Genomic DNA, 22,427 nt, shown 5'->3' with positions numbered 1-22,427 from the left:
AGGGTATCTGACAGCAATAGATTTATTAAGTATCCCCGAAAATATAAACACAAACCAGTAAAAAACAAAACCATAAAACGTCAGGCCTGGAGCTGCAATCAGACAGACAGGAGCAGCACACACATGGCCCAGGTGGGGAGGACGAGGCCGTAAATACTGCAGGAGGGTGGCAAGGGAGCCCTAGGGCAAGGGGGAAAGCAGGGTACAGTGTCGGCAGCAAGATGGCTCTGGGGGTCAGACACTGCTGACCTTGGCCCCGGCCGCCACCTGCCCCTCACTCCAGCTGCAAGCAGCTTCACTTGGGGCCCTGGGCCTCCGACTCCTCCTCGTCGTCTTCGTACATCTCGCCCTCCTCCTCGGCCGTGGCGTCCTGGTATTGCTGGTACTCGGACACCAGGTCGTTCATGTTGCTCTCGGCCTCGGTGAACTCCATCTCGTCCATGCCCTCGCCCGTGTACCAGTGCAGGAAGGCCTTGCGCCGGAACATGGCCGTGAACTGCTCGGAGATGCGCTTGAACAGCTCCTGGATGGCCGTGCTGTTCCCGATGAAGGTGGAGGACATCTTGAGGCCACGGGGCGGGATGTCACACACGGCCACCTTCACATTGTTGGGGATCCACTCCACGAAGTAGCTGCTGTTCTTGCTCTGGATGGCCAGCATCTGCTCGTCCACCTCCTTCATGGACATGCGGCCCCGGAACACAGTGGCCACCGTCAGGTAGCGGCCGTGGCGCGGGTCGCAGGCAGCCATCATGTTCTTGGCATCAAACATCTGCTGGGTGAGCTCGGGCACGGTCAGGGCCCGGTACTGCTGGCTGCCCCGGGCTGTGAGGGGGGCGAAGCCGGGCATGAAGAAGTGCAGACGGGGGAAGGGCACCATGTTGACGGCCAGCTTGCGCAGGTCAGCGTTGAGCTGGCCAGGGAAGCGCAAGGAGGTGGTGACCCCGCTCATGGTGGCTGACACCAGGTGGTTGAGGTCCCCGTAGGTGGGTGTGGCCAGCTTGAGGGTGCGGAAGCAGATGTCGTAGAGTGCCTCGTTGTCGATGCAGTAGGTCTCATCCGTATTCTCCACCAGCTGGTGGATGGACAGCGTGGCATTGTAGGGCTCCACCACTGTGTCTGACACCTTGGGCGAGGGCACGACGCTGAAGGTGTTCATGATGCGGTCCGGATACTCCTCACGCACCTTGCTGATGAGCAGCGTGCCCATGCCGGAGCCCGTGCCACCCCCCAGCGAGTGGGTCAGCTGGAAGCCCTGCAGGCAGTCGCAGTTTTCACACTCCTTCCGCACGACATCCAGGACTGAGTCCACTAGTTCCGCACCCTCCGTGTAGTGACCCTTGGCCCAGTTGTTGCCAGCCCCACTCTGACCTGTGCAGGAAGAAGAGGGGTAGGGGACAGGGGTCAGGGACTCTGCAATCCAGACCTCCAGCCCCTGCCTGAACATCCCAGGGCAGCCATGGCAGCCCTGTGCCCATTCTCATTTCTGTAAAGTAGACCCCACTGAGCACCCCTTCTCATACCCGCTGTGGCTTCCCTGAGTCAATGCTGCTGAGTGCTGAAGACAAGGGCTCTGGACAGGGTCTTGAGAACTTGAGGTCACACCAGAGCAAGGCTCTGCCTTCTGAGGGGATCCTGGGTGAGTGGATCAACCCTCCTGCTCCAGCCCACCTTCCTTCTGACTGACTGTGCCAGGAGCCTAAACAGCCACCCCAGAATCCCTGGCAGTTGGGCACTGGATGCGAGCTGGCATCTACCAGTTGGGTGTGCTGAGGCTGGGAAGGCAGAAGTGAAGTGAGGCCCTCCGGTTTGTGTGGCACATCTATGGCCCTGCCCCAGGACACAGGCACGAGAACGTCCTGCCCTCTTGGCCGCAGCAAGGCCTCATTCTCCTGGACCCTGGAGTCCTCTGGAGGCCCCATTCCGTCTCACCAGCTCTCTAGCAATTCTGTAAGCTTCTGTCTGCTTTACACTTCATTCCACTTGAAATGCATGAGTGGGGCCGGGCGCGGTGGCTCACGCCTGTAATCCCAGCACTTTGGGAGGCCGAGGCGGGCGGATCACAAGGTCAGGAGATCGAGACCACGGTGAAACCCCGCCTCTACTAAAAATACAAAAAATTAGCCGGGCGCGGTTGCGGGCGCCTGTAGTCCCAACTACTCGGGAGGCTGAGGCAGGAGAATGGCGTGAACCCGGGAGGCGGAGCTTGCAGTGAGCCGAGATCGCGCCACTGCACTCCAGCCTGGGCGACAGAGCGAGACTCCGTCTCAAAAAAAAAAAAAAAAAAAAAAAAAAAGAAATGCATGAGTGGTTTCTGTTCTCCCCACAGAACCCTTTCTCTGGGCCTCCAATGCCCAGCTGTAAAATGGAGAGATCAGTTCTCACCCTTCAAGATCGTGTGAGGAGCTGATCATTCCTTATTTCTGACAGCCGCCCCCGTGCACCGACCTGGGCTTGCATGTCATACGGTCTGCCATCAGAGCTTGGAGCAGGGGAAACTTACCAAAGATGAAATTGTCAGGCCTGAAAAGATGTCCAAAGGCCCCTGAGCGGACACTGTCCATGGTTCCAGGTTCCAGGTCAACCAGAATGGCCCGAGGCACGTACTTGTGAGCTGAGGGGAGAGAAGGGCTCGGTGATTTGGGTTACAGAGGGCCAGAGCCTCTCCCTCATTCTTTCTAAATTCTCTGCCTGCCTGCCATCCTGCTGCTCACATCCTAAGAGCCTTTACTCTGAGGTCAGAGAGTCCTGGACCAAAGGCAAGCTTGAGCAACTTTCTTCACCTTAAGCCTCACTGTGTGTAAGGACGGAGCAGGACAGGACGGAGCAGGACAGGACGGAGCAGGACGTCACACCCCCACCAGGCGCAGGGGCTCACGCCTGCACTCCCAACACTTTGGGAGGCCAAGGCAGGTGGATCACTTGAGTCCAGGAGTTCAAGACCAGCCTGGGCAACATATCGAGACTGACTCTATTAAATTAAATACAATTTTAAGTCACATGTCCATGTGGGCAGGTGGGTGTATCACCACTTTGATATGGAAATCACTTTATACCAGTTGCTAAATAGCCCCTGACTAAGCCCTCCAGGTGACCCCTTCTCTAGACCCTCTTACAGCCTCCAAAGTCTCTGGCCCACCCCATCCCTGTCTGTGCCCCTGGACACGCAAAGGCCCTCATGGCACTAATATGTTTGGCTCTCACTTTTGTGACTGTGATTTGTTGTCTTTATTTTGTGCCTCTGGATGCCCGACATCCACTTATGCCTGCTGGCATCTCGGCCAACCCATGGGAGGACAGAGATGCTGAGGAGACCTGGTCAGTCCAGGGCTGGGATGGAGAGGCTGGGGTGGGGAGGCTGAGGTGGGGAGGCTGAGGTAGGGAGGCTGGGGTGGGGAGGCTGAGGTAGGGAGGCTGGGGTGGGGAGGCTGGGGTGGGGAGGCTGGTGTGGGGAGGCTGGGGTGGGGAGGCTGGGGTGGGGAGGCTGAGGTGGGGAGGCTGGGGTGGGGAGGCTGAGGTGGGGAGGCTGGGGTGGGGAGGCTGGGGTGGGGAGGCTGGGGTGGGGAGGCTGAGGTGGGGAGGCTGGGGTGGGGAGGCTGAGGTGGGGAGGCTGGGGTGGGGAGGCTGGGGTGGGGAGGCTGGGGTGAGGAGGCTGGGGTGGGGAGGCTGGGGTGGGGAGGCTGAGGTGGGGAGGCTGAGGTGGGGAGGCTGGGGTGGGGAGGGTGGGGTGGGGAGGCTGAGGTGGGGAGGCTGAGGTGGGGAGGCTGGGGTGGGGAGGCTGAGGTGGGGAGGTGGGGTGGGGAGGCTGAGGCAGCCACTCACAGGAGGCCTCATTGTAGTAGACGCTGATCCGCTCCAGCTGCAAGTCCGAGTCGCCCACGTAGTTGCCGCTGGGGTCGATGCCATGCTCATCACTGATGACTTCCCAGAACTGCAAACAAAGTGGGAGAGGAGGGGTCGGCGGGCGGCCCATAACCCCATCAGGCCCTTGCCCTTGTGAAGCCTCATAGCCCTTGGTGCAAAATTAGGGCTTTTGACCCAAGGCCTCCACGAAGAGAGCCCCACACTCTGTCATCTGTCAGAAATCGCCCTAATAAACAGGCACCTCCACACCTGCATGTCCAGTCCGACCACAGCTCCAGGGTGGGTCAAGGTTCAACAGACCCACACCCAGGCCCCCAGGCCCAGCTGTGCACCTGCTGGCAAGGGCCTGGGCCAGCTGATCCCTCCACGAAGGGCGTTGGTAATAAACACCCTGAGGGATGGTTTTTACTACCCCCCTCTCTTCAGAAAAGGAAACTGAGACAGAGAGAGGGTAGACACACCCACAGTAGCTGGTAGGGCAGGGTTCAGAGGCCCGGAGCTCAGGATCGCTTTTGGCTGCTACACTTGCCCCTCCACGTCAGAGCAAACCATGTCCAGTGATGGTGCCGGGACATTACTGGCCTCAGCCAAGGGGACTCATAAGGACCCTGAGAGCCAACCTCATCAGGGACCCCCAGCTGGGTCTGCAGAGGGGTCCTTGGGGTCTCAAATGGGTAGCGACTTGCCTGAGGTCACCCAGCCTGTCCGTGTGGAGCCGTCCCAGCTCCCATTGGTCATCCTCTCTCTACCTGCCACCTCCACCTTTCTCCCCCTAGAACAGGTGCCTATTGTGCTTCTCAGACTCTGCTCCCAAGACAGCTGCAGAGCCTAGACTCAGGGGCTGGGCCTGCTGGGTTAACAGGCCCTTCCCCCACCCCTCCCAGCTGTGTGACCTTGCACAGGTCACCAGGATTCTGTGACTCGGTGTCCTCATCTGTACAATGGGCATGATGACAGCAGGTCTTTTTGAGATTAAAGTGGGTTAATCTGCATAAGGCATATAAATGGTATATGGCAAACGTAGAACTATTAGCACATATGTGTGCACACAGAGACCCACACCCCTGGGTGAGAGCAAGGCCTGCAGAGAACTTGCCACCTTATCGTGGGACACACGCTGATGGCCAAGGCTGCTGCGTCTGGGAGCAGTGTCTGCAGGCAGCAGGCCTCCTGGGACACACGCTGGATGGCTTCCTGGGGCCACCTGATCTCTCCCAATGCCCCTTGCCCTCACTCCTCAGGAGTGACTTTTAGATGAGCTGACGGGCATGAAGGCCTCAAGAACAAGGGGCGCTACACGTGAGTCACGCGCTGCAGAAAAGATTCCTCCAAAAAACAGCAGGTGAGAAAACAATTTGGTGGGGCCGGGCACAGTGGCTCACAACTGCAATCCCAGCACTTTGGGAGGCTGACGCGGGAGGACTCCAGGAGTGCAAACAAAGATGTGCTTTGGAATGGAGACACAGGAGATATGTTTTAGGATGCCTCTAGCAGGCCGGACACAGTGGCTCACACCTGCAATCCCAGCACTTTGGGAGGCCGAGGCAGGCAGATCACCGTAGGGCAGGAGTTCGAGACCAGCCTGGCCAACATGGTGAAACCCCGTCTCTACTAAAAATACAAAAATTAGCCGGGTGCGGTAGCGGGTGCCTGTAGTCCCAGCTACTCCGGAGGCTGAGGCAGGAGAATCGCATGAGGAGGCGGAGGTTGCAGTGAGCTTACATCGCACCACTGCACTCCAGCCTTGGCGACAGAGGGAAACGCCATCTCAAATAAAAGAAGGAAAGAAACGGTTTGTGGGTGCTTCTCTATGTGTGGGTGTCTCTGTTAGATGTATGGAAGGCTGTGCCTGGGGAGGGGCCCCAGACTGGGAGAACCTTCTTCTCACGGGGTGCCCTATGGTCCTGTTGGATTTTATCACGTGCACAGTGTAGCTTTTCAAAGAAAATTTGTTAAAAATAAATTTTTTTAAAACCTTAAGAACACAGTGTAATTATTATAACATGAACAGTGTGGACATGGACAGCCTCTGCTAACAGTCTCGCGATGCCAATTCACCCTGAGACTGTTGTCAGAGGTCATCTCGCCACAAAGGTCGGGGTGGATTTATTTCCACCTTTTGGGCATTTTTGTCATTGCTAAGTTTTATTCTTTTTGCATTAAGCTTTTACATTATAAAAATGAATCAGGGCCGGGCGCGGTGGCTCACACCTGTAATCCCAGCACTTTGGGAGGCTGAGGCGGGCAGATCATGAGGTCAGGAGATCGAGAACATCCTGGCTAACACAGTGAAACCCCACCTCTACTAAAAAAATACAAAAATATTAGCTGGGCGTGGTGGTGGACGCCTGTAGTCCCAGCTACTCGGGAGGCTGAGGTGGGAGAGTGACATGAACCTGGGAGGCAGAGCTTGCAGCAAGCGGAGATCGCACCACTGCACTCCAGCCTGGACGATAGAGCGAGATGCCGTCTCAAAAAAAGAAAAAAAAAAGAATCAGGCTGAGTGTGGTGGCTCATGCCTGTAATCCCAGCACTTTGGAAGGCTAAGGCAGGTAGATCATTTGAGGTCAGGAGTTCGAGACCAAACTGGTCAACATGGCAAAACCCTGTGTCTAATTAAAATACAAAAATTAGCCAGGCGTGGTAACACACACCTGTAATCTCAGCTACTTGAGAGTCTGAGACAGGAGAATCACTTGAACCCTGGGGGCAGAGGTTGCAATGAGCCAAGATCAAGCCACGGCACACCAGCCTGTGGGACAAGAGTGAGACCCTGTCTTAAAAAAAAAAAAAAAAAAAAAAAGGCTGGGCACGGTGGCTCACACCCCTGTAATCCCAGCACTTTGGGAGGCCAAGGTGGGTGGATCACGAGGTCGGTAGTTCAAGACCAGCCTGACCAACATGGTGAAACCCCATCTCTACTAAAAAATACAAAAATTAGGCTGGGTGCAGTGGCTCATGCCTGTGGCCCCAGCACTTCGGGAGGTCGAGGCAGGCAGATCACAAGGTCAGGAAATTGAGACCATCCTGGCTGGCAAGGTGAAACCCCGTCTCTACTAAAAATACAAAAAATTAGCCAGGCATGGTGGCGGGCACCTGTAGTCCCAGCTACTTGGGAGGCTGAGGCAGGAGAATGGCGTGAACCTGGGAGGCAGAGCTTGCAGTGAGCCGAGGTGGCACCACTGCACTCCAGCCTGAGCGATAGAAGCAAGACTCCGTCTCAAAAAAAAAAAAAAAAATTATTAGCTGGTTTGGTGGTAGGCGCCTGTAATCCCAGCTACTTGGGAGGCTAAGGCAAGAAAATTGCTTGAACCCAGGAGGTGGAGGTTGCAGTGAGCCAAGATCACTCCACCGCACTCCAGCCTGAGTGACAGAGTGAGACTCCATCTCAAAACAAAACAAAACAAAACAAAAAATCAGCTGGCCATGGTGGCTCATATTTATAATCCCAGCACTTTGGGAAGCCAAGAGAGGTGGATCACTTGAGTTCAGGAGTTCGAGACCGGTCTAGGCAACATGGTGAAACCCTGTCTCTACCGAAAAAAAAAAAAAATTAAGTTGGGCATGGTGACGCATGCCTATAGCCCCAGCTACTCAGAAGGCTGAGGTGGGAGAATCACTTGAGCCAGGGAGGCAGAGGTTGCAGTGAGCCTAGATCATGCCAGTGCAGGTGACAGAGTGAGACCCTGTCTAAAAAAAAACAAAAACAGAAAGGTCATGGAGGCATTTGAGGGCTCATCCAAGCTTCCCACGTACCGCTTGCCTCCCTAATACTGTCTTTCAGGATCCTCCATTAATTTAGTTGCTGGCAGTCCACTTGAGCTGGGGACCTTGCTCCCCAAAGCACTGGGACACCCCAAATTTGTGGTTCCAGGGAACCCACCACCACCAGCACCTGTAAAGGAGGGGTGGACAGAGTAACACATCTATGGGAAGTCCTCTGCTGAGTGAGGCACGGGGCGGCAGGAGCAATGGACCAGAGTAGATTCAGGGCCCAGCATGAGCACAGCTGTGGGCCAGGCACTGTGCCTCGCAGGACCTGCTTTCTCATCTGTGAGATGCGTGTGTGAATGGTACCCACATCAAGGCCTTACCACAAAGTTTGACACGAAAACATTCAGCAGGCCGGGCCCGGTGGCTCAAGCCTGTAATCCCAGCACTTTGGGAGGCCGAGGCAGGTGGATCACGAGCTCAGGAGATCGAGACCATCCTGGCTAACATGGTGAAACCCCGTCTCTACTAAAAATACAAAAAACTAGCCGGGCGAGGTGGCGGGCGCCTGTAGTCCCAGCTACTCGGAGGCTGAGGCGGGAGAATGGCGTGAACCCGGGAGGTGGAGCTTGCAGTGAGCCGAGATCGCACCACTGCACTCCAGCATGGACGACACAGCGAGACTCCGTCTCAAAAAAAAAAAGAAAAAAGAAAAAAAAAGAAAACATTCAGCACATGTTGGCTTCATTTTGTTAAAAGGTTTTAGATACTATTTAAAGTTTTAAAACCATGTGCACAGGTCACTTAAATAAAAGGGATCAGGAGGATAGAAAAAGAAATTTGTTCCCACTTGGATAGAGAGAAGTGGCTAAATGTGCACTTCAGCCTTATCTGCAATATTTCACTTTTTTTAACGAGAATATATTAATTGCTTTTGTAGTTAAAATTGTAATTTGAGATAAAGCAATAAAATGTTACTTTTTTATTTTTATTTTTATTTTTTTTGAGACAAGGTCTTGCTCTGTTGCCCAGGCTGGAATGCAGGGGCATGATCTCAGCTCACTTTAACCTCTGCCCGCCTCCCCCAAGTGATCCTCCCACCTCAGCCTCCCAGGTAGCTGGGACCACAGGCCGGCGTGCCACCATGTCCAGCTAATTTTTTTGTTTTTTATTTTTTGTAGGGACAGGGTCTCGCCATGTTGCCCAGGCTGGTCTTGAACTCCTGAGCTCAAGAGATCCACCCACCTCGGCCTCCCAAAGTGCAGGGATTACAGGCGTGAGCCACCATGCCTGGCCTATGTTACATATTTAAGAAACAATAAAGGCCGGGCGTGGTGGCTCAAGCCTGTAATCCCAGCACTTTGGGAGGCCGAGACGGGCAGATCACGAGGTCAGGAGATTGAGACCATCCTGGCTAACAAGGTGAAACCCCGTCTCTACTAAAAAATACAAAAAACTAGCTGGGCGAGGTGGCGAGTGCCTGTAGTCCCAGCTACTTGGGAGGCTGAGGCAGGAGAATGGCATAAACCCAGGAGGCAGAGCTTGCAGTGAGCTGAGATCCGGCCACTGCACTCCAGCCTGGGCGACAGAGCAAGACTCCGTCTCAAAAAAAAAAAAAGAAACAATAAAATACAATTTTATGAACTAAGTTGTTAACATCACTACAGAAAAGGAAATCGGCCGGGCATAGTGGCTCACACCTGCAATCCCAGCACTTTGGGAGGCTGAGGCAGGTGAATCACCTGAGGTCAGGAGTTTGAGAACAGCCTGGCCAACATGATGAAACCCCGTCACTACTAAAAAATACAAAAAATTAGCCGGGCGTGGTACTGAGCGCCTGTAATCCCAGCTACTCAGGAGGCTGAGGCAGGAGAATCGCTTGAACCCAGGAGGTGGAGGTTGCAACGAGCCGAGATCGTGCCACTGCACTCCAGCCTGGGCAACAAGAGCGAAACTCCATCTAAAAAAAAAGAAGAAAAAAAAATTGTGGCCAGGCGTGGTGGTGAGCGCGCGCCTGTGGTCCCATCCACTCGGGAGGCCGAGGATGCGGTGAGCCGAGATCGCGCCACTGGACTCCAGCCCGGGCGACAGAGCCAGACCTCGTCTCATAACCAAAAACAAAAAGCAAAAACAGAAACGTAAAAACAAAACGCAGAACCCGGCGTTCGAGGCCAGCCGCTCGGCCCGGGCGCTGTCCTTGGTGCTGACCTCGCGCCGCGCTTGGGTCCTGGGGAAAGCGGGGCCGGGCTTTGCGGGCAGCGGCCCAGGCAGGTGGCAGCGGCGGAGGTGGGAGCGGCGGCCGCCGCAGAAGGGGCTGCGTTACCGGGGCCTCCAAGCCCCTGCAGGACCCGAATGCGGTTCCCGCCCGGCCCGCGGCTCCAAGGGGGCGTTCAGGCGAGGGGGCGGGGCGAGCAGGGACGCCGTCTCCCATTGGCTGCGAGGGCCAGGCCCCGCCCCCTCCCCGCCCAGCAGCCGCGAGGAGGCGGTGCCGAAGCCCGCGCGGAGGACAAAGGCCCCCCCCGCCCCCGCGCTGCCCCGCCCCGCCCCGCCCGGAACCCGGGAGGGAGGAGCAGAGACCCCAGGAAAGGAGACCCCGGGGCCCAGACTCAGCTCTGCGGCGGCGGGGCAGCGTCCTGCGTCCCGCGGGCCCAGGTGCTTCTGCACAGCCCGGCCCGCCCCTGCCCCCCGGGGGTGACTGCAGGCGGCCGCTCGGCTGTCCGGGCTTCGGCTTTTCTCATCCTCGGGGCTCCTCGGGGCTGGCTGCGCCCGGCTTACCTCATCCCCGCGAGACGATGCGGGCACGGCTCCCAGCGCAGGGGTGACCGCGGTGAGTCGTCCGCGCTGCCGCGTGACCGCCTGGGACCCGGCTTTGCTCCCGGCCTCGAGTCACCCCGACTTCCCTCTGCCCAGAGGGGCACCTTTCTGGGCACCTTCCTTCCTGCCCAGCCAGGCACCACCCAAGGACCCCAGACAGAGGAGCAGCCGCCTTGCCCGCCTTCAGCTGCTGCCCCCCCACCAGCTGTGGGAGTGGAGGCCGAGAACGGCCAAGGAACTTCCCGTCAGGGGGCGAATCCCCTACGCGGGCCCTGGCCCGGGGGAATTCGCGTGTGACCCCTGGAGACCTTCCAGGGCGAGGGTGCGGCTGGACGCAAACCACTGAGCTGCTTCCCATTGATTCCACAAGGGCAGCAGAGGAAAGGAATACGCTCTTGCCGCCCCCCGCCCCGAGAAAATTTACTTCTCTGTTGTTTGCATTGTTAAAAAGAATCGGATACTATTATTATTATTTTGAGACAGGGTCTCTCTCATCGCCTAGTCTGGAGTACAGTGGTGAGGTCATAGCTAATTGCAGCCTCGACCTCCCACGCTGAAACGATGTCCCATCTCAGCCTCCCAAGTAGATGGGGCTACAGGCGCGCCCACCACGCCAGGCCAATTTTTTTTTTTTTTTTCTGAAACGGAGTTTCACCATGTTACCCAGGCTGGTATTGAACTCCTTTGCTAAAGTGATCCTCCAGTTTCAGTCTCCCAAAGTGCTGGGATTACATGAGATTCCTGATCCACCGTGCCCGGCCAGGTATTAATTTTTAAAACAAAATAAATTAAGAAAAACCTCAAAAGGAATAAAAGTAGTGGGCAAACTGAGGGCTCCAGTGTTGAGAAGCAGAGCACAAGGCAGCCAAGGACGCGGTCCAGGGGACAAGGGCTACCACTGCCACCCATGGAGCCTCAGGGGATGTCTGCATGTGGAACTGACTTCTAGGTCCCAGCTCTTGCCTGATAAGTGCCTTGTGGGACCACAGCTCTGGGCCCATCCCAGTCATAGAAGGAGAAACCCCAGGTGGGCCTCAGGGCTGCCTGCCCTCCCTCCCCACAGCGACCCCTGACCCTCCCAGGAGCAGATGCTCAGGGCAGGCTTGGCCCCAGTGACCACATTAATGAGCCCTCAGCCCCTCCCATCAGGCCAGGGCAGCTGTCAGAGGCTGCTCCAGGAGTCCTGGTTTGATTTGAGGCCACTGTCCCCCAGGCCTCCCCTCCCCCAGGCTCTCCTTGGCAGGCACAGCTGTCTCCTTGGGTGATTAGAGTCTCCCCATTACTGGGCCTCCCACCCTCAGAGGCGCCTCCACCCAGAACCAAAGTTGCAATTTACATGTCAGCCACGTGGCTGGCCCTGTTGTAATTAGCTTTTTGTTCCTGCCTGGTTTCCGTGGCAACAGCCTCCCGAGGAAGCCTTTCTCTGGCCCCTTCCCCTCCAGGACCGTCTCCTCCACCCCCTCCTTCCCAGAATCAGCGCTGCACCAGCCCTGAGCTGGGTCCCTGGCCTTGGTCCTGACAAAGCCAGCCTCACCCCATCCCCCGTTCTCCAACACTGTTCGGAGGGTAGACCCTTTGGCAAGCAGTACCCCACCCGCCCCACCCGAGCCCCAGGTTGGCTCCTGCAGGGGATGAGAACCAAGGGCCAGCCCAGCTCTCTCGCACCTGCTGTGTGACCTTGGGTCAGGGACAGCCTCCCAGGACCAGGGGACAAGACGTCCCCTTAATGATTTAGGCGGGGGTCCCTGTAGAGCTGCATCAACGCCCCTTCCTGCCTGGCCCCGACATCTGCGAGGTGGGCTAACAATGGAGGGAGGGGCGCGCCACGGTGCAGCCTCCACACCCCACAGCCCGGCTTTGTTCCCACATCCAATCCCCAGACTGGTAGACCCTGGGTGGGCGCGGTCAAGCCCCGCAGGGGTTGCCCAGGAGCGGCTGCGCCGATGGAGAGCCTGGTCCTGGACCAAGGTCATCTCGAGTCCAGGCCCAATCCCTCCAACAAAGGGACAGGGTGGGGCTAGGACGTCGAGGGCTGTTGGAGCAGGCTGGGGACATCGGGGCGGCTCTAGCCTCTCGAGGGACGTTCGATTCCTCCAGTGAGGGGTTCGGGCCAAGGGAATCAAGGCTGTGAGGAGAACCCCAGCCCACCCAAATCTGCCTACCCCACCCGTCTCACTCAAGGCTATGCTGCGGCCCCTAAAAAGAGGGCCACGCCCAGACAGGGCTCCCAGCTGCACCTGCGGAGGCCTGGTGGAGGAGGCGCAGGTGTGGAGGGGGCGCAGGTGTGGAGGGGGCGCAGGTGTGGAGGGGGCGCAGGTGTGGAGGGGGCTGAGGCTTCGCGACTGACGTGAGCTGCGCCCCGACAGCCCGAGGTCACCTGGGCAGGGGAGGAGAGGTGCGGGCGAGAGTCCCAGGGCGGGGGCCCCGCGTCCCGGCCGCCCGGCGCGACGCTGGGCGCATCCCTTTGTTGCAGGTTCGCAGGGGCGGGGGCGGCTGGAGGTGCGGCCCGCGGGGCACGGCGCCTCCCTCCTCCCGCCCCGAGGCCCGGGACAGGCCGGGGCGCGCAGCCTCACCTTGGCCCCGATCTGGTTGCCGCACTGGCCGGCCTGGATGTGCACGATCTCCCTCATGCTGGGCGCGTCTTGCTGGCGGCTGCGGACGGGCGCTGGCGGGCCGGGCTGGCTGCTGAGGGTCGGGGACCGCGGCCGCGCGATCTTATAGCTGCGGCCCCGCCCTTCGCATCGGCTGATGTCACCGCGGGTGGCCAATCGGGAGGCGCCGCCGCAGAATCCCGCCCGGCCCGCAGGCCCCGCACCGCGCGTCCCCGCCCGCCGCGCGCAATGCGGCGCCCCTCCCGCAGCCAAGCCTCCCCCAGCGCAGGGCCGGGCGCGGTCTGGGGGCCCCCGCGCACTCGAAAGGAGGGGCTGCCTCCCAGAGGAGCTGCCTGTGGGGGCGCCGGGCTCCAGGGAGGACAATAGAAGCCCCTCTTGGCCCTGGGAACCCCGCCCCCGGCTACCCTGTCGGTTCCGCCCTTGCGACAGCCCCACCCTGCGGCTTTGTAAGGAGGTCTTTATCCCCACGCCGGTTTAGGGACCAAGCCGCACCTTCCCAGCTCCCTGTCTTTTGGCAGAAAAGGTGCTCTGAGCTTTGCCGGTTTTGGGTGGGGGAGGTAGGTAAAGGTTGGCGCAGGCCCTGAACCCACTGAGAAGAAACAAAGCGTCCGATCAGAGCTCGGAAGGGCGCGGACACAGAGGGGTGACGGCGGCCGAGAGCGAGCTCCGTGGGTCGCCGGCTTCCGCAGTGGGGGGGCCACCTGGCCCCCTCCCGCAGGGGGCTCCGTGAAAGGCCAAAGGAGCTTTGTGGGCCCGGCCGCGCACAGCACCTGGACGTGCCACTGCCCGGTGCGCATCCGTGTCAGGAATTGTCACAAGGACGCACAAGCCAGGCAAGAACCCGGCCAGGGTGGGGGAGGGTGGGCAGCGGCTTCTATCTGACTCACTCTCTGATGTCGGAGAATGCTGCAGGGGGGCCTCAGGGGAACAACTGGAGATGCGTCTACTGGTCAGAGAAGAAGGGAGGGAGGGAAGGGCTCGCCCGCACAGCACTGACCTCCTCCTGGGCCAGATATTACAGTGACACCACCTTATAACAAGGACCTTCTGATATTTCAGTAACAAAAATCCTTCAGGAAGGGTCTGACAGTGCACAATGCACAGACGACCCCCCGTCCCCAAATCAGCATTCACTTCACACAATGAGCAGCTGCAAACCCTCCTGTGGACGCCTGTGTCCGGTCTGTGTGCACAGGACTGTGTGGGTGGCATGGCCTTGTCCCTGTCTCTCTCTTTTCTCTCAAGAAGCTCTCCAGTTCGGAAAGTCGAGAAATGGATCTTTTGTTCTCAAGAGATACCCCTCCCTGCCCCACAGTGTGCTCAAGTGGCTGTGGCTGGGGTCTAGCTGCCTGGAGTTCCTCCCTGTCCCTGTTCAAGGGAGTCCCGGGTGAGCGTCTGGGTGCCTGCCTGTCTCCATGAGGGAAGTTTTGCAGCCTCAGGCCAGCCAACCCCTGCTCCATCCTCAGAGAGCTCTGGTGCCAGGCTGAAGGCTGACTCACCGTCCGGTCTCCCAGCACAGGCGGGCCCTGCCAGGAAGCAGCTCCCAGTTCTGAGGCCGGCAGTCAGGGCTGGAGCTGACGCAGGGGTGGGGCTGGCCAGGGGGCTGCTGACTGGGCCTGCCTAGGAGTTGGCTGATGGCAGCCCTGCAACCTCCACTGAGCCTGTTCCGGAAAGGGGGTGACTGAGTGCTCAGCGTCTGCAGAGGAAATGGAGTTGGTCTCTTCAGCGAGATGCCCAGGTTTCAGCAGAGGGATGGCCCAGGGGCTCCACTGCTCCCTAGCACCAGGCAGCATAGTTCATTCCCAGGGGACTTATCCGCCGCTGGGCCTCTGCCTCATCCTCATCTTCAGAGGCCTCACATCCAGCACTTCCCAGGACTGGCTCAACACAGACCACCCCCGACCCCCACCCCACCTGCCCACTCCCAGAATGGCAATGCTGGACAGACAGCAGACCCAGCCCCCAGCCCGCCTGCACTGAGCTCCCTTCCAGGCATCTCAGAGTGACCAGGGATGGTCCCATTCACGGCTCATCACGGCTGGAGGGACTCAGGGCCAGGGCCAGCAAAGGAGTGTGCCTGGCTGAGCTCACCTGTGGTCACATGGAGGGCTGGGCACCCACCTCTCCTGCAGCTGGGACAGTGTCAGAGTGGAGGGGCTGGGGCCCTGCTGCACCTGCTCCTCATTCCTCTAGGCTGGGGTTTGTAAGCACGGAGAGAAACCTGAGAAGCAGGGTCAGCGCAAGCCTGGTTGGGACCTCCACACTCCCCAGGCGTTCAAGGCCTCTGGGGCTGTGGCTTCCTCACCTGGGGAGGCAGCCACGTTTTCCAGGACTCCTTTCTTCCTGGACTCTCTTGACTCTCATCCCTGCCCACCTTCCCCTCCCCTACCCCTCCACCCACAAACTTGAAGCACTTTCTGGAAGGGGCTAAGGTGGGTGATGCTGAGTCACATTTATTACCAGACTTTCCTGGCCCCGTGCTCCCAGGCACTGGTCACTGAGTCAGGCATTTGCCAGGGCTGTCTGCCTGGGTGCCTGCTGCAGGAAAGCAGGCTGAGGCCCCAGTTCCCAGTCTGAGCCTTAGAACCAGTGCTCAGGAGGGCTCAGCCCCACACCACTTGTGAGGTTTCTGCAAACCTGGTCCCTTGGCTTGAGGCAGGGATTTCACTTCCTTTGGCAGAAGCCATTGCATGACTGTAGCTGAAGCTTTCTGGTCACAAAGTCACTTCTCCTGGGGCTGTTGTGGGAGTAGCTCTTGGCACACTCTTCCACCCAGAGCCTCCACATCCCAGCTGACGAGGGCACAGGTCCTGAGGTTGGCAGCAAAGATGGGGTGGGGTGGATGCCCATTGGAGCAGGTGGAGTGCCCCGGGAGTGGGCGGAGAATGTCTCTTCAGGAGCCTGAGGTCGGCCCCTGGTGCCCAGAGCCTGAGGCCTCACAACCTCCCCATGTCCTCCTCCGTTACCCACGACTGCTGGTGAGAAGTCCTGCCTGGAGTTTTGCAGGGACCCCTCTCCCTGGTCCCAGAAGGGTCCATGCTTCAACACCTTCAGAGGTCAGTCCATCCTCTTTGACAAATGGGGACCAGGGAGGTAAGGGACTGCCCAGGGTCACACAGAAACCAGGCCACACAATATCACCACCTCCCTCTGCCCAGCACGCTGAAAGCTGCCCGTGCCGCGCTCACCAGGAGCACAGCAGCACCTCCTTGAGCGTCCTGCGGAGCTCCTGGCTGCGGAAGGCGTAGATGAGGGGGTCAATGATGGCATTGCAGATGATGAGGGCGAGAAAGAGGTTGAAGTTCTTGAAGATGCAGCTGCAGGTGGGGTGCTGGGGGCAGAGGACAATGAGTGTGAGATGCAGGAAGAAGGGGCCCCAGCAGAGGAAGAAAATACCCAGCAGGATGGTGAGGGTGGCAGCGCCTTTGAGGCCAAAGCCCTGGTGGGCCAGACGCTGCCTCTTGTGGAGCCGGGCAATGCCCTGGGCGTGCTGGCAGGCCCGGGCCAGCATGTGGACGTACAGCACAGCCATGAGTACCAGCATGGCCAGGAAGAAGACCACGAGGCACAGCAGGACGGCCGCGTGGTCGTAGTAGGCAATGAAGAGCGTGCTGCAGAGGACACTGGCCACCCAGATGGCTGCGATGGCTCGCTGTGCCCGCGGCAACGTCACGATGCTGTGGTAGCGCAGTGCGTAGAAGATGGAGATGTAGCGGTCCACGGCAATGGCGCCCAGGAAGCAGAGGCTGGACAGCATGGAGCTGCAGGTGATCACGTCAATGACATTGTCCAGCTGCTGCACCACGGCAGCCCGGGCCACCAGTGCACCGGCCTCCAGCAGGAGGGTGACGGCCGTCTCCAGCATGTTGCTCCCGCTCACCAGCAGGTCTGACAGGGCCAGGCAGCAGATGAAGCAGTACATGGGTGAGTGGAGGTTCCGGTTCTTGGCAATGGCGGTCACCACCAGCACGTTCTCCACCAAGCTCACCAGCCCCAAGCTGAGAAAGAGCCCGTCAGGGATGGACACCTCTCGGCACCGGGCTCCTGTCTGGTTGGCAGCCAGCCCCAGGTGGGGGGTGGCTGTGGGGGTGGAGTTCAGGGAGCCCAGCAGTCTTCTCTGGGATCCCTGCACAGGCATAGTCCTGTTCAGGAAGCAGGAAGGGGTCACTGGAGGCCCCCAGGTCCCCACAGGTCTCCCCCTCCAGGTGTCCTGCTTAGCTCATGGTGCTGCCAGGGGGCCTTGGGTATCCCCCATGCCTGCCTCCGTCCATCTGGGCACCCCCAGATCTGCCCTCACACTCACCCTCTCCCTGGCTGGACAGGTCAGTCCAGGCATGGCCCAGCCAGTCCAGACACCTCCTGGCATCAACCCTCTGGGCTCAAGGCATCTCACAACCAGTGTGGACAAGCCTGGTCCTCAGCTCCCTCCCTGCCTCTTCCCTGGTGGCTGCTCAGGTCCCCAGGACATTTCAACACCTCTGGCCCCCTCCTGGCCTCTGTCTCCTGCCTCCCTGGACCAGGGTTGGGCTGAGGTCCTGGGAAGAATGGAGCCTTTCTCTGCATTTTTAAAAGTCATCCTCGGAGCCCCTCCCACTGAGGGCAGGCACATGATGGGCACGTGGCAGGGGCGTGAGCGCCCACCACGGCCCGCCTGCCACCAGGCGGTGCGCAGCACCCCGGGGGTCTGTCATGTAGCATATCTCCCTTACGTTAAAAAACACCACAGTCTGTCCTGGTCACCAGGGACCCCACCTGGCCTCCCCTCTAGGAGTCCGGGGCTTCCCTGGGACCTGTCCCCTCCAGAGGCTCCTCTGCCTCAATCACTGGCCATGGATGGCACCCCTAGGCCCCACCCCTCCCCACGTCAGCAGCTCAATGAGGACAGGGCACCCTCTGCTCTCAGCCAAAGCACGCATGGGGCAGCAACTCAGCTGTCAACGTTCATGGCAGATTTGGGGGCGGGACCAGGGAGAACTTTCCCATAATTAAAGTTCTGGAAACTGCGTGAGCCTGCAGGAACTGCACATCGCTGGGGGTGAGGGGGCTTCCGGCCGCGGCAGAGCGTGAAACGGCCCAATGCTAGTGAGCCCCAGAGGAGTCGGTGCTTTTAGGCATCTCAGAGAGGCTGAGGCCACTCTGGCCCCTGCCCCCAAGGGCCCAGCCTCGCCCAGCCAGAGTAGCGACCCCCTGAGCTGCAGCCCTGGGGCTGGGGGTGTCGCTTCCTGGGAGCGGACGGGCTGGGGGCACCCTGGTGAGGTCCTCAGGACCCTCCAGTCATCTCGCTCATCCTCACAGGGGCACCCGGGACGCCGCTCCCGCCCTCCCCGCGCGGCGCCCCATTTCCGCTGTGGAAGGCACCACAGGCCCTGCCCCAAGAGCCACATCAAAGGCAGACCTCTCGCCTCCAGCCAGCGCTCGCACGTGGTGCTCTGCAGGGGTTCACAGCAGGCAGGCATGGCCCGAGACCCAGCAGGGGCGGTGGGGAGGGCCACGGCACCCAGCGCAGGCATCTTCCTGGGTTCACTCCAGGGCGTTCCCAGCACTTCCTCGCTGAGACTGTGCTGACAGCCTCTGTGCTGACAAAAAATCTTCTGAAGGTGGAAGCGGGAGGGGGATGGAATTATTCACCCCATTTACAGGTGCAGAGAAGGAGGCAACGGCGCAGGCGCCGCCCGCGTCAGGGTGTTCAGTGTTTGCATCTGTGATGTTCGAGTTAAAATCCATCCGGTCTCTGGCCCGACTGCCAATCTCTGACCATGAAATGCTCACACCACTCGCAAGCCACCTCCGTGAGCACATCAATATCATTCATATTTACTGATTCAGTAAATATTACTCACTTGTTACATCTGCATTTTACAGTTTATAAATCTTTATTTTTGCTTTGAAATTTTTTATTATTGATGGGTGTGGTGGCTCACGCCTGTCATCCCAGCACTTTGGGAGCCCAAGGCGGGTGGATCACCTGAGGTCAGGAGTTCGAGACCAGCCTGGCCGACACTGTGAAACCCCATCTCTACTAAAAATACAAAAATTAGCCAGGCGTGGTGGTGGGCGCCTGTAATTCCAGTTACTCGGGAGGCTGAGGCAGGAGAATCGGGAGGCTGAGGCAGGAGAATCGGGAGGCTGAGGCTTGAACACAGGAGGTGGACGTTGTTGTGAGCTGAGATTGTGCCACTGCACTCCAGCCTGGGCAACAAGAGCAAAACTGTCTCAAAAAAACCCCAAAAATCATTATTGCCAGGCACAGTGGCTCACCCCTGTAATCCCAGCACTTTGGGAGGCTGAGACGGGCGGGTCTGAGGTCAGGAGTTCAAGACCAGCCTGGTTAATATGGTGAAACCTCATCTCTAATAAAAATAAAAAAATTAGCCGGGTGTGGTGGCGGGCGCCTGCAGTCCCAGCTACTCGAAGGCTGAGGCAGAATTGCTTGAACCCAGGAGGCGGAGGTTGTAGTGAGCCGAGATCACACCACTGCACTCCAGCCTGGGAAACAGAGAGAGATTCAGACTCAAAAAAAAAAAAAAAAAGTGTGTGTGTGTGTGTGTGTGTGTGTGTGTGTGTACATATAATTTTTATTTACTTATTTGAGACACAGTTTCACTCTGTTGCCCAGGCTGGAGTGTAGTGGTGCATTCTCGGCTCACTACAACCTCTGCCTCCTGGATTCAAGCGATACCCATGCCTCAGCCTCCCGAGTAGCTGGGACTGCAGGCGCCCGCCACCACACTCGGCTAATTTTGGTATTTTTAGTAGAGATGTGATTTCACCATGTTGACCAGGCTGGTCTTGAACTCCTGGCCTCAGGTGATCTGCCCGCCTCAGCCTCCCAAAATGCTGAGATTACAGGGGTGAGCCCCCACACCCCGTCTGCTTTAAATTTTTTTTTTTTTTTTTTTTTTTTTTTTTTTTTTTTTTTTTTTGAGACGGAGTCTCGCTCTGTCGCCTGGGCTGGAGTGCAGTGGCCGGATCTCAGCTCACTGCAAGCTCCGCCTCCCGGGTTTACGCCATTCTCCTGCCTCAGCCTCCCAAGTAGCTGGGACTACAGGCGCCCGCCACCTCGCCCGGCTAGTTTTTTTTTTTTTTTGTATTTTTTAGTAGAGACGGGGTTTCACCGTGTTAGCCAGGATGGTCTCGATCTCCTGACCTTGTGATCCGCCCGTCTCGGCCTCCCAAAGTGCTGGGATTACAGGCTTGAGCCACCGCGCCCGGCCTTTTTTTTTTTTTTTGAGATGAAGTCTCGCCATCACCCAGGCTGTAGTGCAGTGGCATGATCTCGGCTCACTGTAGCCTCCACCTACCGGGTTCAAGCAATTCTCCTGCCTCAGCCTCCCGAGTAGCTGAGACTACAGGCGCCCGCCACCATACCCGGCTAATTTTTTTGTTTTGTTTTGTTTTGTTTTTTGAGACGGAGTCTCGCTCTGTCGCCCAGGCTGGAGTGCAGTGGCGCGATCTCGGCTCACTGCAAGCTCCGCCTCCTGGGTTTACGCCATTCTCCTGCCTCAGCCTCCTGAGTAGCTGGGACTACAGGCGCCCGCCACCGCGCCCGGCTAATTTTTTGTATTTTTAGTAGAGACGGCGTTTCACCGTGGTCTCGATCTCCTGACCTTGTGATCCGCCCGCCTCGGCCTCCCAAAGTGCTGGGATTACAGGCGTGAGCCACCGCGCCCGGCCTACCTGGCTAATTTTTGTATTTTTTTTTTAGTAGAGACGGGGTTTCACCATGTTGACCAGGATAGTCTCGATCTCCTGACCTCGTGATCCTCCCACCTCAGCCTACCAAAGTGCTGGGATTATAGGTGTGGATCACCATGCCCGGCCTAAAAAAAATATATATATATATATATTTTTTTTTAGACAGAGTCTTGTTCTGTCACCCAGGCTGGAGTGCAGTGGCGCGATCTCAGCTCACGGCAAGCTTCACCTCCTGGGTTCACACCATTCTCCTGCCTCAGCCTCCCGAGTGGCTGAGACTACAGGGGCCCGCCACCATCCCCGGCTAATTTTTTGTATCTTTAGTAGAGACGGGGTTTCACCATGTCAGCCAGGATGGTCTTGAACTCCTGACCTCATGATCCGCCCGCCTCCGGCCTCCCAAAGTGCTGGAATTACAGGCGTGAGTCACTGCGCCCGGCCCTAAAATCTTTTAATTGAGGTACAACATACATAAAAATGCACCAATGATAAATATGCAGGGTGAGGGATGCCTGACCTGAACCAGCCACATAAGTAGCAGCAGACCAACAGACAAAGCGTTCCCACCCGGAACGGCCCCCGCGAGTCGCTGCCGGCCCATCTGGCCCATGACGTGAATGGGGTCGCAGCTACTCTCTCTGGCTGAGGTGCACCCATGCCGGTGGCTGCAATCCTCTGCCTCAGACTGTGGTGTCCACGGTGTGAACAGACCACGTGGCATCTGGTGGCTTCAGACTCCCTATCAACAACTGTTGCTGGGAGATTCTTGTACCATCTGACGGACACAGGCGCATCTGCGGAGTGCACCCGGGAGACACGGGCAGGGACGTATCTTCAGCTTTGGGAGGCCTGTTTCTGGTGGCACACGCAGCCCTAGGCTGCTCAGAGGGGACAGCGCGCTCTGCCCACACCGCCACAGGACCTGGTGCCTGGCCGCAGCCACATGGCCTCGGCCTCAGTCCAGCCTTTTGCCTCCCATGCCCTTTGCCCCTCACGCTGTGCTTCCAGCCTAAACACAGGGCAGAGATGGGTCCCAGGGTGTGCGGAGGCCGAGCCTGCCTGGGGAAGGAAGGCGGCTCCATTGGTGTGAGGGCCCCAGGAGGCCCCCAACGTCCACAGCACCTCACAGACCCAGACCCCACTCACTGCTGGCCACGAGCCGGTGAGCAGCCCCTGCCCCAGAGCACTGTGACCTCACATTACAAGGACATTCGTGTTTGCAGCTCCATAATGAGGCCTTTGAGACAGACGGCGGTTAACCCCAGCCTCCGCGCCACCACCCAACCCGGGACTTGAAAGGTCATGAGAATTGGGCAGCCTTTTTCCTGCCAAGAGGCAGCTGGAGGGCATCGGAAGTGGGGTGACCCTGCCACAGGACTCCCACTGTGGGTTCTCACTGGATGTGCCTGTTGGGGGCTCTGTGGGAAGATGAGGCACAGCTGAGCTGGAAAAAGTCAACTTTTTGATGCGTTATGGTCATGGGGGAGATAAATTAGCCTCGGGATGATCTGTGATTAGATGAAATCCCACAGCTAATCCCATCTCAATTTTGATCTCTTAGTGCCCCTGGAAACATTGCGTGTTGAACGGCCGGAAGATGCTTGGGGCTGGCCCATCCGCTCACCAGGGTCCCCCCACGGGCAGAGGCACTGTTCCTCTGTTCCTGTAGAGCACTTTCCTCCAGCTCATGGCCAGAGGTAAGCGGGGTCTGGGTCTGTGAGGTGTTGTGGA

At 58.4% G+C, this 22,427-nt stretch overlaps 2 protein-coding genes and 1 long non-coding RNA gene across 3 annotated transcripts; 1 reads left to right on the top strand and 2 right to left on the bottom strand.

Annotated features, from left to right (window-relative positions):
* Positions 1-4: 4 nt before the first annotated feature.
* TUBB3 (tubulin beta 3 class III) lies at positions 5-13,076 on the bottom strand. The gene is made up of 4 exons (XM_045382130.2): positions 12,963-13,076; positions 3,823-3,931; positions 2,504-2,614; positions 5-1,371 (listed from the first exon to the last, which is right to left on the bottom strand). Exons 1-4 carry the CDS (start codon positions 13,017-13,019, stop codon positions 296-298), a joined length of 1,353 nt encoding a protein of 450 aa, XP_045238065.1. The 5' UTR covers positions 13,020-13,076; the 3' UTR covers positions 5-295.
* LOC141409330 (uncharacterized) lies at positions 11,859-13,094 on the top strand. The gene is made up of 2 exons (XR_012429456.1): positions 11,859-12,671; positions 12,706-13,094. It is a non-coding gene; the product is annotated as an uncharacterized lncRNA (long non-coding RNA).
* Positions 13,095-15,431: 2,337 nt separating this feature from the next.
* On the bottom strand, positions 15,432-18,483 carry MC1R (melanocortin 1 receptor). The gene has a single exon (XM_005592836.5). The coding sequence runs from the start codon at positions 17,137-17,139 to the stop codon at positions 16,186-16,188; it is 954 nt and encodes a 317-aa protein (XP_005592893.3). The 5' UTR covers positions 17,140-18,483; the 3' UTR covers positions 15,432-16,185.
* Between the last annotated feature and the right edge of the window lie 3,944 nt (positions 18,484-22,427).

The sequence above is a fragment of the Macaca fascicularis genome, chromosome 20 (genome assembly GCF_037993035.2).
Source record: "Macaca fascicularis isolate 582-1 chromosome 20, T2T-MFA8v1.1".
Classification (NCBI taxonomy): domain Eukaryota; kingdom Metazoa; phylum Chordata; class Mammalia; order Primates; family Cercopithecidae; genus Macaca; species Macaca fascicularis.
This window is presented reverse-complemented; position numbering and strand designations above follow the sequence as displayed.